Here is a 14,014-nt window from a genome sequence, read left to right as displayed (position 1 = left end):
CGTTCTTTCTATAACTTTCTAATACATATGTTGATTGAAAAAACTTGAAATAAAAGAACAATTGTATGACATGCGTAATTATTATGTTCTTAATTAATACATCAGCTCACATGTTTTCCTTAGAAATAGATGTTGATTTTAAGAAAATGAAGGATTTGATTAGTGTAAACGTGTGACAAATTTAGGATTTAACTATTAAGAAATCAAGTTAATATAACAGTCTATATGATGTAAACAACGAGAAAGCCAGGTGCTGATATTTTATGCATTATTATTTTATTTATTGTGATGTATTATGCAATATAATTGTTATTACTATTTGTCTTGTGTAAATTCTTAATTGAGTTCTTTTAATAGTTAGTTTTTAAATTAGATTAAGATGATATGTATTATTTATTTATTTTGATACCTTTTCGTGCTTGAGTTTATTTTATTTTTTTTGTTGCGATTGATCTTTAAGACATGTTGAAGTTCTATTGTGCGTTGTTAAAAAAATCTTTTATCGACCTCTTTGGTAATAATAAAAAAAATTGTAAACTATGTAGTAAATAAAATTATAAAATGAAAAAAAATAAAAATAGACGGGTCGACCCATCAACTTGTAAGTAAACGGGGCAGACTTGACTTTTGAGCTCGGACATTTAAGTTAGCCCGTTCAGCCCTGCCTCATTTTTGGACGGGCTTAAACGGGGCGAGTCTAAATAGGGCGGACCGCCCGCTTTGCCACCCCTAATAACACATAAAAATAAAATGTTACACTAATGACTCTTCATTTTCTAATACATTAATATGTAAACTTTTATAATTATATAATATATAAAATATGAAAGTTAAATAATATGGTTGGAGTCGGGGAATCCACAGGGCGGAGTGTACTTTCCTAATCCCCGCCCCAAAGTCTCACCAGGAGAACTTTTCCCTCTATCCTTGTCGATGCTCCAAATAGATAATTCTCACATGGATTTCCATTAACAGATGCAAATTGACATCCTAATGAAAATTACTATTTAAAAACAAACGAGGAACTAATTTCGTAAGTATGTCATAAAAAGAGAAAAAAAATATAATTTAGAATATAATTTAATTCAAATTATTTTATTTTATTTAAATTAAATGGATTTTTGGTCTAAAATATATTTTATTTATTTTCAATATTTGATTATTTTTTATTGTAATTATAATTTTTCTTATTATATAAATTTTTTCTCTAGAACCTTTTTATATATATATATATATATATTCAAATTATTAATTTATTTATTTTAATTATATTTTATTTCTTATTCAAAGAAAAAGCAGTTAAAGTAGAAATTAAATCACTATATATATATATATTCAAATTATTAATTAATTTATTTTAATTATATTTTATTTCTTATTCAAAGAAAAAGCAGTTAAAGTAGAAATTAAATCATTCCAATTCATTGTTTTCAATTTCTTTTAAAATTTAGTTGAAATTCATTGTTTTCTTCTCAAAAAGCAAAATAGATTTTTTTTATCAATGACAATAATAATATATTATTAGAGAACACATCATAGTCATTTATGGATTATTTTTAAAGATAATTATAAAAAAATGAAATATTTATAATTTTGTAATAATATTGCTTGCTTAGTACTGAATTTAAGATAGAAAGGCATCTTTTAGCATATATTCGAATTATTTTTATTATTTAAATACTTATAATTACTATATTAGTATATAGTATATACATATAATAGCACATAGTAAAGTGACGTTGATTATATATCACGTGGAAAGGACAATGTGGCAAAAACATAAATATCTAAAAAATTAGGGTTCAAAACACGAAGACAGAAAAGTTAGTTTGGTCTACTCGTTGAGCTCGTTCATTGTAAACTTCATTTTCCTATTTTCTCTCTTTTTCTCCCTCTTACCCCGCTTCTACAAATTAGAGAGTAGGGCTTCTCCCATTCGCCGCGCTCGTAACCACCGCTGCGCTCTATTTTACGCCCCCGGAGGTTACTCTCTTAACCTACTCCCCCTTTCAATTCAAACCCTAATTCACATCACACTAACCCTAATTGTTCAAAAAAACAAACAGAGATCGATCGATCGATCGAACCTCGATCGGTCAAATTTGAAGCATTGATTTCGGTCATCATTGTTGGAGATAGGGTTAGCCTTTTTTGATTCGATCATCCACAAATCAGATCACGAGGAGAAGTAATAATAAGGGTTAGGGTTTTCATGCTTTGGCGATTCACACTTGCGGTGCGACTGCGATGGCAAATTCCGGCACCAAGTATGTGTCTGTGAATCTCAACAAGTCGTATGGACAAAACTCCGCCGCTATTGGATCCACCCGAACGGCGGCACGGCCCGCTGGTACGGGTGGGGGCATGGCGCTCCTTTCGAGGCCTCGAAGCTCGCAGAAGGTGGGGGCGAAGCTTTCTGTTCCACCCCCCTTGAACCTTCCTTCATTGCGGAAGGAACATGAACGGTTTGATTCTCTTGGATCGGGAGGAGGTCAAGCCGGGGGAGCTGGTTCAGGAAACGGTTCGAGACCTTCTTCTTCAGGTATGGGTTGGACGAAGCCTGCTGCTGTTGTTTTGCAAGAGAAAGAGCAGATTTTTCAGGAGGATGTGCCGCGGTCTGTTGCCAAGGCGGTTGGACCAGTTGCTCCTCCGTCTGTTTCCTCAGCGGTGTTGAGAGGAGAGGATTTTCCTTCTTTACGTGCCACGTTGGTGCCTCCTGCACCTGGGCCTAGCCAGAATCAGAAGATCCAAGAGAATTTGAATCAAAAGCCTAAGAATTATGCTAATGAGAATGTATCTGTTGAGCAGAAGCGTAAGGACGTGGACGCAGATGCTAATGGTAGTGCTAATGCTTTTTCGCATGTTAATGTGAACGCCCGATACAATGTTCATGGCACTGGGAATTTTCCAGTTGAGAATGGTCGCGAGAATAGAGGTTTTATTGGCTCCCGAGGGCCGAATCAAAACAGAGGTGGGATGAGTCAGGATGAGTTTTTTCCAGGTCCTTTGCCTCTGGTAAGGTTGAACCCTAGATTTGATTGGGCTGATGATGAGCGTGATACTGGTCATGGTTTCACTGAGCGGAGTAGAGAGGGAAGGGATCATGGTTTCTCAAAAAGTGATGCTTTTTGGGATTTTGATATGCCTCGGATTGGCATTGTGCCACAAAAGTATGGTACTGGTTTTGATAAGAGGGGACAGCTGCGGGGCAATGAAGCTGGTAAGGTTTCTTCTAGTGAAGTTCCTAAGATGGACCCTTATGATAGAATGCCAGGAAGGGAAGGGAATTCCTCTAGTTCCTCATCATGGAGGAGTTCAACTATTTCGAAAGATGGGTTTGGTGTGAAAGATGCTGCTGGGAATGATAAGAATGGTGTTGGTGGGAATGCAAGGCCTTCCAGTGGAAATAAAGATGCAGGGAAGGATAATAAGTATAATTCGTCCCCTTTTAGAGAGGTTGTTCATGATGATTCTGGAAGGAGGGATGCAGGGTATGGTCAAGGTGTGAAACAACCTTGGAATAATATGGCACAATCTTATGGTGAACGAAATGGGATGCGTGATCATCGGCATGTTGGTGCTGATCAATATAATAGGAATAGAGTTGATTCTTCTCAGAGCTCGGTGTCGAAGTCTTCATTTTCTTTGGGTGGTAAAGGGCTTTCTGTTAATGATCCTTTGCTTAATTTTGGCAGAGAAAAACGTAATTTACCAAAGAATGAAAAGACTTATGGGGAAGATTTTGGAGCTTCTGCTTTTGATGGGAAGGATATTTTTTCAACAGGTCTTGTCGGGGTGGTGAAGAAGAAGAAGGATGTACTCAAACAAACTGATTTCCATGATCCTGCTAGAGAATCTTTTGAGGCTGAGCTTGAAAGGGTTCAGAGACTGCAAGAACAAGAGCGGCAGAGAATCATTGAAGAGCAAGAAAGGGCAGTGGAGTTTGCTCGCAGAGAAGAGGAGGAAAGAATAAGACTTGCTAGAGAACAGGAAGATAGGCAAAGAAGGTTGGAGGAAGAAGCAAGAGAGGCAGCATGGAGGGCAGAACAAGATAGGATTGAAGCTTTGCAGAAGGCTGAAGAGCAGAGACTAGCAAGGGAAGAAGAGAAACAAAGATTGCAGTTAGAAGAGGAGAGGAGGAAACAAGCTGCTAAACAAAAGCTTTTAGAACTGGAGCAAAAGATTGCTAGGCGGCAGGCTGAAGCAGCCAAAGGTTACCATAATGCTCCAGTTATTGTGGACGAGAAAATGCCTGGAAATGTGAATGAAAGAGATGCATCCAGGGCTACGGATGTAGGTGATTGGGAGGATAGTGAAAGAATGGTGGACAGGATATTAACTTCGGCATCTTCTGATTCATCAAGTGTGAATAGACCACTGGAGATGGGTTCTAGGTCTCATTTTCCTAGAGATTTGTCTTCCACCTTCGTTGATAGAGGCAAACCAGTTAATTCATGGAGAAGAGATGGATATGAGAGCTGGAGTAGCCCGGCATTCTATTCACAGGATCAAGAAAATAGTCACAACAGTCCTCGTAGAGACTCATCTATCGGTGGAAAGCCATTTATGAGGAAAGAATATAATGGTGGTACTGGATTAATGTCTTCAAGGACATACTATAAAGGAGGGATTTCAGAGACTCATTTAGATGAATATGCTCATGTTAAAGCCCCAAGGTGGAATCAACCTGCAGATGTAGATCATGTTGGCAGAAATACAGATGTGCATTCTGATTTTAATGAAAATTTTGTTGAAAGATTTGATGGTTGGGCACAGAATCGTCCCCGTGGCAATGCATTTCCTCCATTCCCTGACCGTCCTTACCAGAACTCTGAATCAGATGGACCTTATGCCTTGGGGAGGTCCCGGTATTCTGTTAGGCAGCCGCGTGTTCTCCCCCCTCCGCTTGCTTCAGTTCACAGAACTTACAGGAGTGGAAATGAACACAACGCTCCTTCTGCATTCCTAGAAAGTGAGATACCGTATAATCAGACAACGAGGAGTGACTCTACAATGCCAACTGGTTATGACAATGGGAATCATGGGCAACCTGAAATAGTCAAACCCCTCCAAGAGGTTGCTGAGAATGAGGACCATAAAGTGGAGGCCACACCTAGGTGTGATTCTCAATCTTCACTCTCTGTTTCAAGCCCCCCCAGTTCACCAACACATCTTTCTCACGATGATCTAGATGACTCTGGAGACTCTTCTGCAATAGTGGCTTCTGAAGAAAACAAAAACGGCCCTGTATCAGTTCCAGATAATGAATCCATTGCAACACCTGCGGCAGATGGTAAAGAGAACGTAGTTACTTCATGTGCTGTCTCTAGTGGCGATGATGATGAATGGGCTACTGAGAATAACGAGCAGCTCCAGGAACAAGAAGAATATGATGAAGATGGAGATTACCGGGAAGAAGAGGAAGTGCATGAAGGAGATGATAATGCTGGCCTCCACCAGAATTTTGAAAATATGCATTTGCAAGAAAAAGAATTGCCACACTTGATGGATAACCTTGTATTAGGGTTTGATGAGGGTGTTCAGGTTGGGATGCCAAATGAGGAGTTTGAAAGGATACAGCAGGCTTCTGACATCACTCTCGAAGCACCTTTTGACAATTCACACAATGATGGCAAAGTCCTTCAACATGTTGACGATACCTCTCAGGTAAATCTCAATAGTTCTTCTACTTTATTCCAGGAATCAGAAAAGCAACCTCCAAATGTTGCATCTGATAGTTTGGGTAATGTGGAAGCTTCTATTGGCTTCTCTGCCAATCATAGTACACCATCTTCAGTTATTATTGGCCCACACTACACATCTTCGGGTCAAATTGTTACGTCTGCTGCTCCAGGTCAAGCTGAGTTACCCATTAAGCTTCAATTTGGTCTTTTTTCTGGTCCATCATTGATACCCTCTCCAGTACCAGCCATACAAATAGGTTCTATACAGATGCCACTTCATCTGCATCCGCAGGTTGGTGCTCCCCTCACTCATCACATGCACCCATCACAACCTCCTTTATTTCAATTTGGCCAACTTAGGTATTCATCTCCTGTATCACAAGGGATGATGCCTCTAGGTCCTCAATCAATGTCGTTTGTTCAGCCTAATATCCCATCTGGTTTCCCTTTTAATCATAACTCTGGAAGCCAAATGCCAGTTCAAAGTGGTCCAGTATCTTCTGAGCCGTTTATTAAAAATGATATCAGGCATCAGTCTGTTCTTGGCCAACCAGGTAATTCAAGAAGTTTATCTCATGGTTCACTGCCAAGTGAAAATGCAGAAAATTTGGCTGGAATAAAGCAGGGACAAATTAATGCTCCTCCCCGTGATGTTAATAATAGCACAAGGACTGCTTCTAGTTTCCAATTGGACAAGCGTGGGAGCCAAAATGTAGTTGGAAAGAGCAGCAGCACTTCATCCAATGCTAAACACTCAGAGGTTCAGCCTCATAAAGATGCACTTCTTCATTCAGTTTCAGAAGAGAAAGATTTAATGGAGTCAAAAGCACGGTTTCCTGTATCTGGTGGTAGAGGACAGAGATATGTCTATACAGTAAAAACTTCAAGCTCAAAATCATCAGCTCCAGGTCCAGGCACAGGTCCAGCTCCCAGGGTTAATCGAGCAGACTCCAGAGGATTTATGAGGAGGCCTAATAGGAATACACAACGCACCGAGTTCCGAGTTCGGGAAAGTGCGGATAAGAGGCAGCCTACAAATTCTTTTCCAACTGATCATTTTGGGTTGGACCATCAGTCAAATGCCACTGGAAGGGGAATTGGCATGTCTGGAAGAACTGGATCTAGGAAGTCTTTCACCAATAAAATGGGAAAACAGCCAATAGAATCAATGGGAGAAAGTTCACATGGCATGGATTCTGGAAGCAGAGCTGAGAGGGTTGAAGGAAAAGAATCAACTAAGGCTCAGAGCATTTCACATTCTGGGCAGAGTAATCTCAAAAGAAACTTGTGTTCTGAGGAAGATGTTGATGCTCCATTACAAAGTGGAATTATACGTGTGTTTGAGCAACCTGGAATTGAAGCTCCCAGTGATGAAGATGACTTCATAGAGGTCAGGTCAAAGAGGCAAATGATAAATGATAGGCGGGAGCAAAGAGAGAAAGAAATCAAGGCTAAATCTCGTGTTGCAAAGGTATATAACCATCTCAGTTCCTATCTATCTGCCTAATCTTATTTTATAGTTCATCTTTTATATTTGCGTTTTTGTTTCATACTAGCTGCCACGGAAAACCCGTTCCGCCACACAAAGTACCGTGACCATGGCCAATTCAAGCAAAGGATCCATTTCTACCGGAGAAGTGTCTGCTGCTGCCGATGGGCACCGGATGACAAAGAGTGATTCCTCATCTGGATATAATTCAAACTTACTGTCCCAGGCACTACCTCCTATAGGCACGCCTACTACGAAAATTGATGCCCAGCCTGATCTAAGATCTCAAGCTAACAGGTAGTTGCAGTCTTGTAAATGTTCATATGGCTGTAACTGTACAAGAAACATCAATCTTATTTTTCATTTTACAGATCACTTCATACAAGCCTCCCATCAGTTTCTGGTCGTGAAAGCAAGAACAAGGTCCATGAAAATGTTCAGACATCTTTGGGCTCTTGGGGCAATGTGCAAATTAGCCAGCAGGTTTGAACTCACACTTCCCTTTTTAAGATTACAATGGCAATGAAAATGCCATAATTTCTAATTATCTCTTGTGCTTTTTTACTTCAATGCTTACATTAAATCCCTCATATATAATAATTTGGCTTTCAGACATGGTCCGCCATCAATTTCAACTACATTTTACGTTGTTGGACAAAACACTGCATACTATTAAATTTTTGAGTTTAATGGTTATGCATCGACATTGTATAATAGTTTTACATTCTTGTCCAATAGGAATACATCACTCAGCTATGTCATACCACTAACTTAAAAATTACAGTTTGATTTGGTGGAATGCATGATTGTGATTGGTTGACGTGCATATCCTATTTTCTCTTAATTTTTTATCCGTCTTAACAACTAGGCCTTATATAATGATGTCTTGTACAGTCGAACCTTATCCTGCTGTGTACCAAACAAACTCTAACCAATCTCCTAGAAATTTCTCTCGTACTTCATGTTCTTTGACACATGCTATGCGTCCCTGTTACTGTGCAAAGCAAGTGTAAAATCTAGCCTGGCCTATCAACTTTGTTTAAATAAAGGGTGTCACTCTTTGGTGATTATCTATGGGTTTTTTCTTATACTTATTCCAGTTTTTTTTTTTTTTTTTAAATTTTTAAATTCAATGAAGGATGAAATCCCAATGATTTTGAGATTGAAACATTGCAAAACTGGTAGAAAAATCACAATGGTTAAATCCATTTATGAAAGTAATTGCATTTTTATCAAGGGATTGAATCAATGCCTCATTCTGCTTATATGAATGAATAAAATGCTATGGATGAGAAGCTTGAATTATTATGTCATATTTTGTTGTGTGTTCAATTTTAGTTGAGAATATAAAAATTGCATGACAGGTCATGGCGCTGACACAGACACAACTCGACGAGGCTATGAATCCTCAGCAGTTTGATTCACAGGCTTCTAGTGCCAATATGGCAGCTTCTGTTACTGAAACCAGCTTGCCAGCACCACCCGTTTTGACAAAAGAGAAAGCATTCTCATCTGCTGCCAGTCCAATAAATTCCTTGCTTGCTGGAGAGAAAATTCAATTTGGTGAGAAAATTAGTTTATTGGAATTTGTTTAGTCATTTATTTTGTCATAATAACATTGAAAGAGTACTTTCTTGCAGTTTGAAGTAATATTTCTGGATGTTAAGTTTTCCTACTTATGGATGGTATTTCTTTTTGTTTTCAGGTGCAGTGACATCTCCAACTGTTCTTCCTCCTAGCAGTCGTGGTGTGTCTCATGGTATTGGCCCCCCTCGATCATCTAGATCAGACTTGCAAATATCCCACAACCTTGCTGGATCGGACAATAATTGCAGTCTTTTCTTTGAGAAAGGTAAGCATGGTAATGAATCTCACGGCCATTTAGAAGATTGTGATGCGGAAGCTGAAGCCGAAGCAGCTGCTTCTGCTGTTGCTGTTGCTGCCATTGGTAGTGATGAAACTGTTGGAAATAGGTTGGGTACTAGTTCTGTCTCAGTTTCAGATGCTAAAAGTTTTGTAGCTGAAGATATTGATAGGGTAGTAGCAGGTGATTCTTTTTCCCTCATTATAAGACTTAAGTTTAGTTTTTTTTTTTTGTTTCTTCTGGCATATATCTAATAATATTAATTACTCTAGCAGGAGTAGGTCGTGAGCAACAATCTGCTAGCCAATCTAGATCTGAGGAACCTCTCAGTGTATCTCTTCCTGCTGATTTATCTGTTGAGACACCACCAATTTCCTTGTGGCCTGCTTTACCAAATTCTCAGAATTCATCAGGCCAGATGATCTCACATTTTCCTGCTGTCCCTCCTCATTTTCCTTCTGGCCCACCTTCTCATTTTCCTTTCTATGAAATGAATCCTATGATGGGTGGTCCTGTGTTTGCTTTTGGACCACATGATGAGTCTGCATCTACAACACAGTCGCAACCTCAAAAAACTACCGCACCAACATCAAGGCCAATTGGGAGCTGGCAACAGGGTCATTCTGGCGTGGAATCCTTTTATGGTCCTCCAACAGGATTTACTGGACCTTTTATTGCTCCGCCTGGAGGCATTCCAGGAGTCCAAGGGCCTCCACACATGGTTGTTTATAACCATTTTGCACCTGTTGGACAATTTGGTCAAGTTGGCTTGAGTTTCATGGGCACGACTTATATCCCCTCTGGAAAGCAGCCTGACTGGAAGCACATCCCTACAACTTCTGCAGCAGGGACTAGTGAAGGGGATATGAACAATATGAATATGACATCTCAGAGGAATCCTGCTAGCATGCCTTCTCAAATTCAACATCTTGCTCCTGGTTCACCACTTTTGCCAATGGCATCTCCAGTGGCTATGTATGATGTTTCTCCTTTTCAGGTAAAGATTTACCTGTCTTGGCCTCTTGGGGATGATTGTCGTACATATTGGAGTGCCAGGGGTAGTGTAGTTGTTCTTGCTTGGAATTTGTCAATGAGTTATTTCTAATTTCTTCTATTCCAGAAGATACTAAAAGTCATTCATTTCTTCTGCTTTATTTTTATTTACCTGTTCACGTTGTATTTTATTTGCGTACTAGTCGCTAACAAATGTGTGAACTTTATGCCAGCATTCTACTGAGATGTCAGTGCAAGCTCGATGGCCACATGTTCCTAATGCACCACTTTCATCTATTCCACCATCAATGCCGTTGCATCAACAAGAAAGTGTTCAAACTTCTCAGATGAGCCATGGCCCTTCGGTTGACCAGTCACTAAATGTCAAAAGATTTACTGGTTCTCGGACTTCAACATCTTCTGACAGTGATAGGAATTTTTCTAGAGCAGCTGATGTAAATGTCAACCAATTACCTGAAGAACTTGGATTAGTGGAAACTTCAAATTCCACTTCTTCTAAGACTTTGTCCAAGGGTATTATTAATAAGACCCCATCTGAGAAAACCAGTACAAATGCTGCTGCCAAAGTTGATGTTCAGAATGGAAATAGCAGCAAAAGTAATAACCAGAATGCAAGTTCTGGGTACAGGACTCAGCCCTCGCAACAAATCAATGTTTCTTCCCAGCAGCAGCATTATGATCATTCCTCGGGACACAGTAATTATCAGAGAGGAGGTGGTGTTTCTCAGAGAAATAGTTCTGGCGGTGAATGGTCCCATCGTAGATACCATGGAAGAAACCAATCTTTGGGTGGGGATAAGAACTTTTCCTCGGCAAAGGTCAAACAAATTTATGTGGCAAAGCAGACTATTAGTGGGTCATCTACAGTGTCATAAGTCGTGCACAGCCAATAACTGCTGGATTTTAAGGGAAAAAAATGGAAATCTTTGTTGTTAATTATTGGTCCGGCGGAAATAAAATTTTGATTAGCTTTTGGTTAGGGCAGGTTGAGTGTTAGATTGAGATTTTTGCTGGCTACAACTGATTATATACCGGTCTTCTTGATAAAGGCCGTGGAAGGGTTTGATAGCACTGTCATTGTTGTCACTATGTCATTTTGCAATAGCAATCAAGCTTGGACAATCTTCTTTTGGTTTTGTTTTGACAGGAAAAAAACATAGTTATTTATTGGGTTTTGGGTATGGGAATCATTAATTAGTGATGTCTTTATATATTTTTAACATTATTATAAGTATCAGTTTTGGCAATTGCTAGTTTTCTTTTCTAGTTTTGTACTCAGATCATGTTGGTTTTGTGATGAATTTCGCCAGCCAAAATTTTTTTGGAACCTGAATTTCTTGGACCCTTGTTGCTCAACCTCTCTGCCACGAACCTTCTCTCTTTTGTTTTGACACAATTCTTGGTTAATTAGTTCTTTTTACCTCAAGGGTATTGCTTACAGAGGAGAAATAATTAGTCCGAAACAGTACATCTTGAAGATGGGTAAATATATAATCTTGTAGAAGGGAAATAACAGTTCGGTTCCTTCCATTATAACATCAAAACAAACTATTGAAATTTTTACACCTCTCTGATTGATTTGTTTTAAAATATTCAATATAAATGTTCAATTAAATTTGTAAAATTTAGAAAACAAAACATGTACTAAGTAACTTTTGAAGAGATGAATGATGAAGTGTCACACTTAACTTTTTGAAGTAGCAGCAAAATTCACGCATACAAAGTAACACCTGTGGCTTATTATCTATTCAAAATGAACTTCATAGCAACAAAGTTGCTGTTTATTTTTCTCATCTTACATGCTCTAGTCTACTTGGCTTGTTGACCCGAATGATAAGATAGTAGTTTTTGTTTGATTCATCTCTGCAATCTCACCAACATGTTCCTTCATTTTCGCACTTTGCATCTTTTCATCAATAACAGTACAATCTGAGGATTCAAAATTGAGTTTAGCTCTAGCACCATGAAACTTTATAGCAGCTTGATCATAAGCTCTTGCAGCATTCTCCGCCGTAGGAAAAGTACCAAGCCAAACACGAGTGGCCCTTTTTGGATCTCGTATCTCAGCCACCCATTTTCCCCATGCTCTCTGCCTCACTCCCCTGTACTTTTTTCTCTTCTCCTCTTTCTCTTTCTCAATGAAGAGCTTGCAACCGAGACAGCCGTTGATTTTACATGCACTACACGTGTAAGGATCATACTGGTTCTGGTGGGACCCACTTGCAGACGATGACGTGGCTGATTCTGATTCCCGTTTCATTTGGTGGTTAGGAACAGCAACGTTATTTGACGAGGAGAGAACATGAACGAGAGTGGATACTATGATAGAGTTTTCTTGTTCCTTATCTGGTAATAATGCTGTTCCAACATTGTTATCACCTGAAATGGGAACATTAGCCATTGTATACTCTTCTCACTCACTTCACATTGGAGTGAGAGTGAGTGAGAAAAATGCGAATGTTGTTCGATAGTTTAAGGTCTTATGTTGTTTCATTTTTTGTTTTCTTTAATGTGGTATGGTATGGGTCTTGTAACATGGAGGGTTGGTGTTTTGTGAAGGATTGTTTGTGATACTCTGTGATGAATGGGATGGTTAGCACGTGGAGGGAGTTTATAACCCCGAACGTTTGGAATGGAGGGAGCATTGTAAGCTACGTGGGGCTGTGGGGAGAGTTTGCTGCTTTGCATGGAAACATAGGACACGTGGCTTAATGGGAGCTTTACACTTGGCTGGCTTGCTCCTATTGAACCAACCAAACATTACTCCTATTTCATCAAAAAGAAAAAGACAGACTTTTACGACCCAAGCTCTCTTAAAATTGCAAATGAAACTTCTAACTTGACCAATAGCACCACCACTCACGGTAGAAAAATAGCCATCATCAAATGCAAAAATCACACTGCACTCCTAACATAGCACATATTGCAAAATTCCCTCCACATTTCTGCAATGCAACTCAAAACACCAGTCTAAGAACTAGAAATTACATCTTTATTTTATATTTCAATGACACTAAGACAGTCCTTGAGTTGAATTACCAAAGTGCTGTTTTGTAATCTATGCTATTTGATTGCATGTTCAGCCAAGCCAATTTCAAGAGTATACTTTTATTAAGGAATAATTATCCTAAAAATTAATTGAAGAATATTTTTGTATTGGTATATTCATAAAGAGTCCCTCAGAGCTGATAGGGGAGGTAGCCTAAACTCTTACGGTTGTCTGTCTTCTATATCGATCGTCATTTGCTAGATGCGCCACACTTTTATTGAATATATGTCGACTCCTTCTGGGAATGGTCGCCCGAGACGAAAAAGTGGAGTAATGATATGTCTCAATTCCGCAACGATACAGATGGAGTTGTTTGACCATACTCTTCGAAATAGCAGTGGATTAACCGTCCACTCTCATATCTTCTCAGTGGTGGTTTCTATTCCCAAGGGACCTAGGAGCCAGACTCAAGACTGCTATAAATAACTCAACATTGAAGTTGAAAGGGACAATCTAAATCTCATAGAGAAAACCACATATACAGAGCTTCTCACCCGCTACGTGAGCTAGTTCTCAACTCCACAACACACCTTAAAACCTCTAATAACCCTTAAACACCATGGGTTATCACATATTGTACTTTTTAGCAAGTACAATTGGCGCCCATTCTGGGACCCTGGAAAAACTGACCTCCACCACAACAACACCCTATCAGATTACTGTCATCATATTCAATCTCTTTGACCATCATGATGAACAAAAAGACAACAACTCCATCCAACAAAAAAACTGAAGGTGAAGAAAGCACCATAGTAGAGAAGCGCGTTGCTATGAACTTTTTAAAATATAAGCTCCTCTCTGGCACCTTTAGAGACGCATTCGTGAGGAGGTATATGGGTCTTTGAACATAATAAATTTCAAGTGAAGTGAAAAATCCACCGAAAGCTTCACGCCTTTGAACATTCTGTAGGAGC

At 39.2% G+C, this 14,014-nt stretch overlaps 2 protein-coding genes across 3 annotated transcripts; one reads left to right on the top strand and one right to left on the bottom strand.

Annotated features, from left to right (window-relative positions):
- The first annotated feature begins 1,827 nt into the window (after window positions 1–1,827).
- On the top strand, window positions 1,828–11,173 carry LOC131624703 (uncharacterized). Of its 2 annotated transcripts, none has more exons than XM_058895626.1 (7): window positions 1,828–7,155; window positions 7,241–7,470; window positions 7,545–7,656; window positions 8,538–8,736; window positions 8,879–9,220; window positions 9,313–10,034; window positions 10,264–11,173. In XM_058895626.1, the coding sequence occupies exons 1-7, from the start codon at window positions 2,248–2,250 to the stop codon at window positions 10,924–10,926; spliced, it is 7,176 nt and encodes a 2,391-aa protein (XP_058751609.1). In that variant the 5' UTR covers window positions 1,828–2,247; the 3' UTR covers window positions 10,927–11,173. The 2 variants fall into 2 exon arrangements, with proteins under 2 accessions (XP_058751609.1, XP_058751608.1); XM_058895625.1 differs by having other exon boundaries at window positions 9,310–10,034.
- A 593-nt stretch (window positions 11,174–11,766) lies between these two features.
- Window positions 11,767–12,529, bottom strand: LOC131624704 (ethylene-responsive transcription factor ERF109-like). The gene has a single exon (XM_058895627.1). It carries the CDS (start codon window positions 12,450–12,452, stop codon window positions 11,856–11,858), a length of 597 nt encoding a protein of 198 aa, XP_058751610.1. The 5' UTR covers window positions 12,453–12,529; the 3' UTR covers window positions 11,767–11,855.
- Window positions 12,530–14,014: the final 1,485 nt, after the last annotated feature.

This window comes from Vicia villosa, unplaced genomic scaffold, assembly GCF_029867415.1.
Source record: "Vicia villosa cultivar HV-30 ecotype Madison, WI unplaced genomic scaffold, Vvil1.0 ctg.000148F_1_1, whole genome shotgun sequence".
Classification (NCBI taxonomy): Eukaryota; Viridiplantae; Streptophyta; class Magnoliopsida; order Fabales; family Fabaceae; genus Vicia; species Vicia villosa.
The sequence above is the reverse complement of the archived record's forward strand: the minus strand, read 5'-3'. Positions and strand labels throughout refer to the sequence as shown.

Excerpts from the sequence above, each read along its gene's own strand:
- LOC131624703 (XM_058895625.1), top strand. The coding sequence starts at position 2,248 with ATGGCAAATTCCGGCACCAAGTATGTGTCTGTGAATCTCAACAAGTCG. Across the intron at positions 7,471-7,544 it reads CTAAGATCTCAAGCTAACAG|ATCACTTCATACAAGCCTCC; the intron begins GTAGTTGCAGTC and ends TTCATTTTACAG. Across the intron at positions 8,737-8,878 it reads TGGAGAGAAAATTCAATTTG|GTGCAGTGACATCTCCAACT; the intron begins GTGAGAAAATTA and ends TTTTGTTTTCAG.
- LOC131624704 (XM_058895627.1), bottom strand. The coding sequence starts at position 12,452 with ATGGCTAATGTTCCCATTTCAGGTGATAACAATGTTGGAACAGCATTA.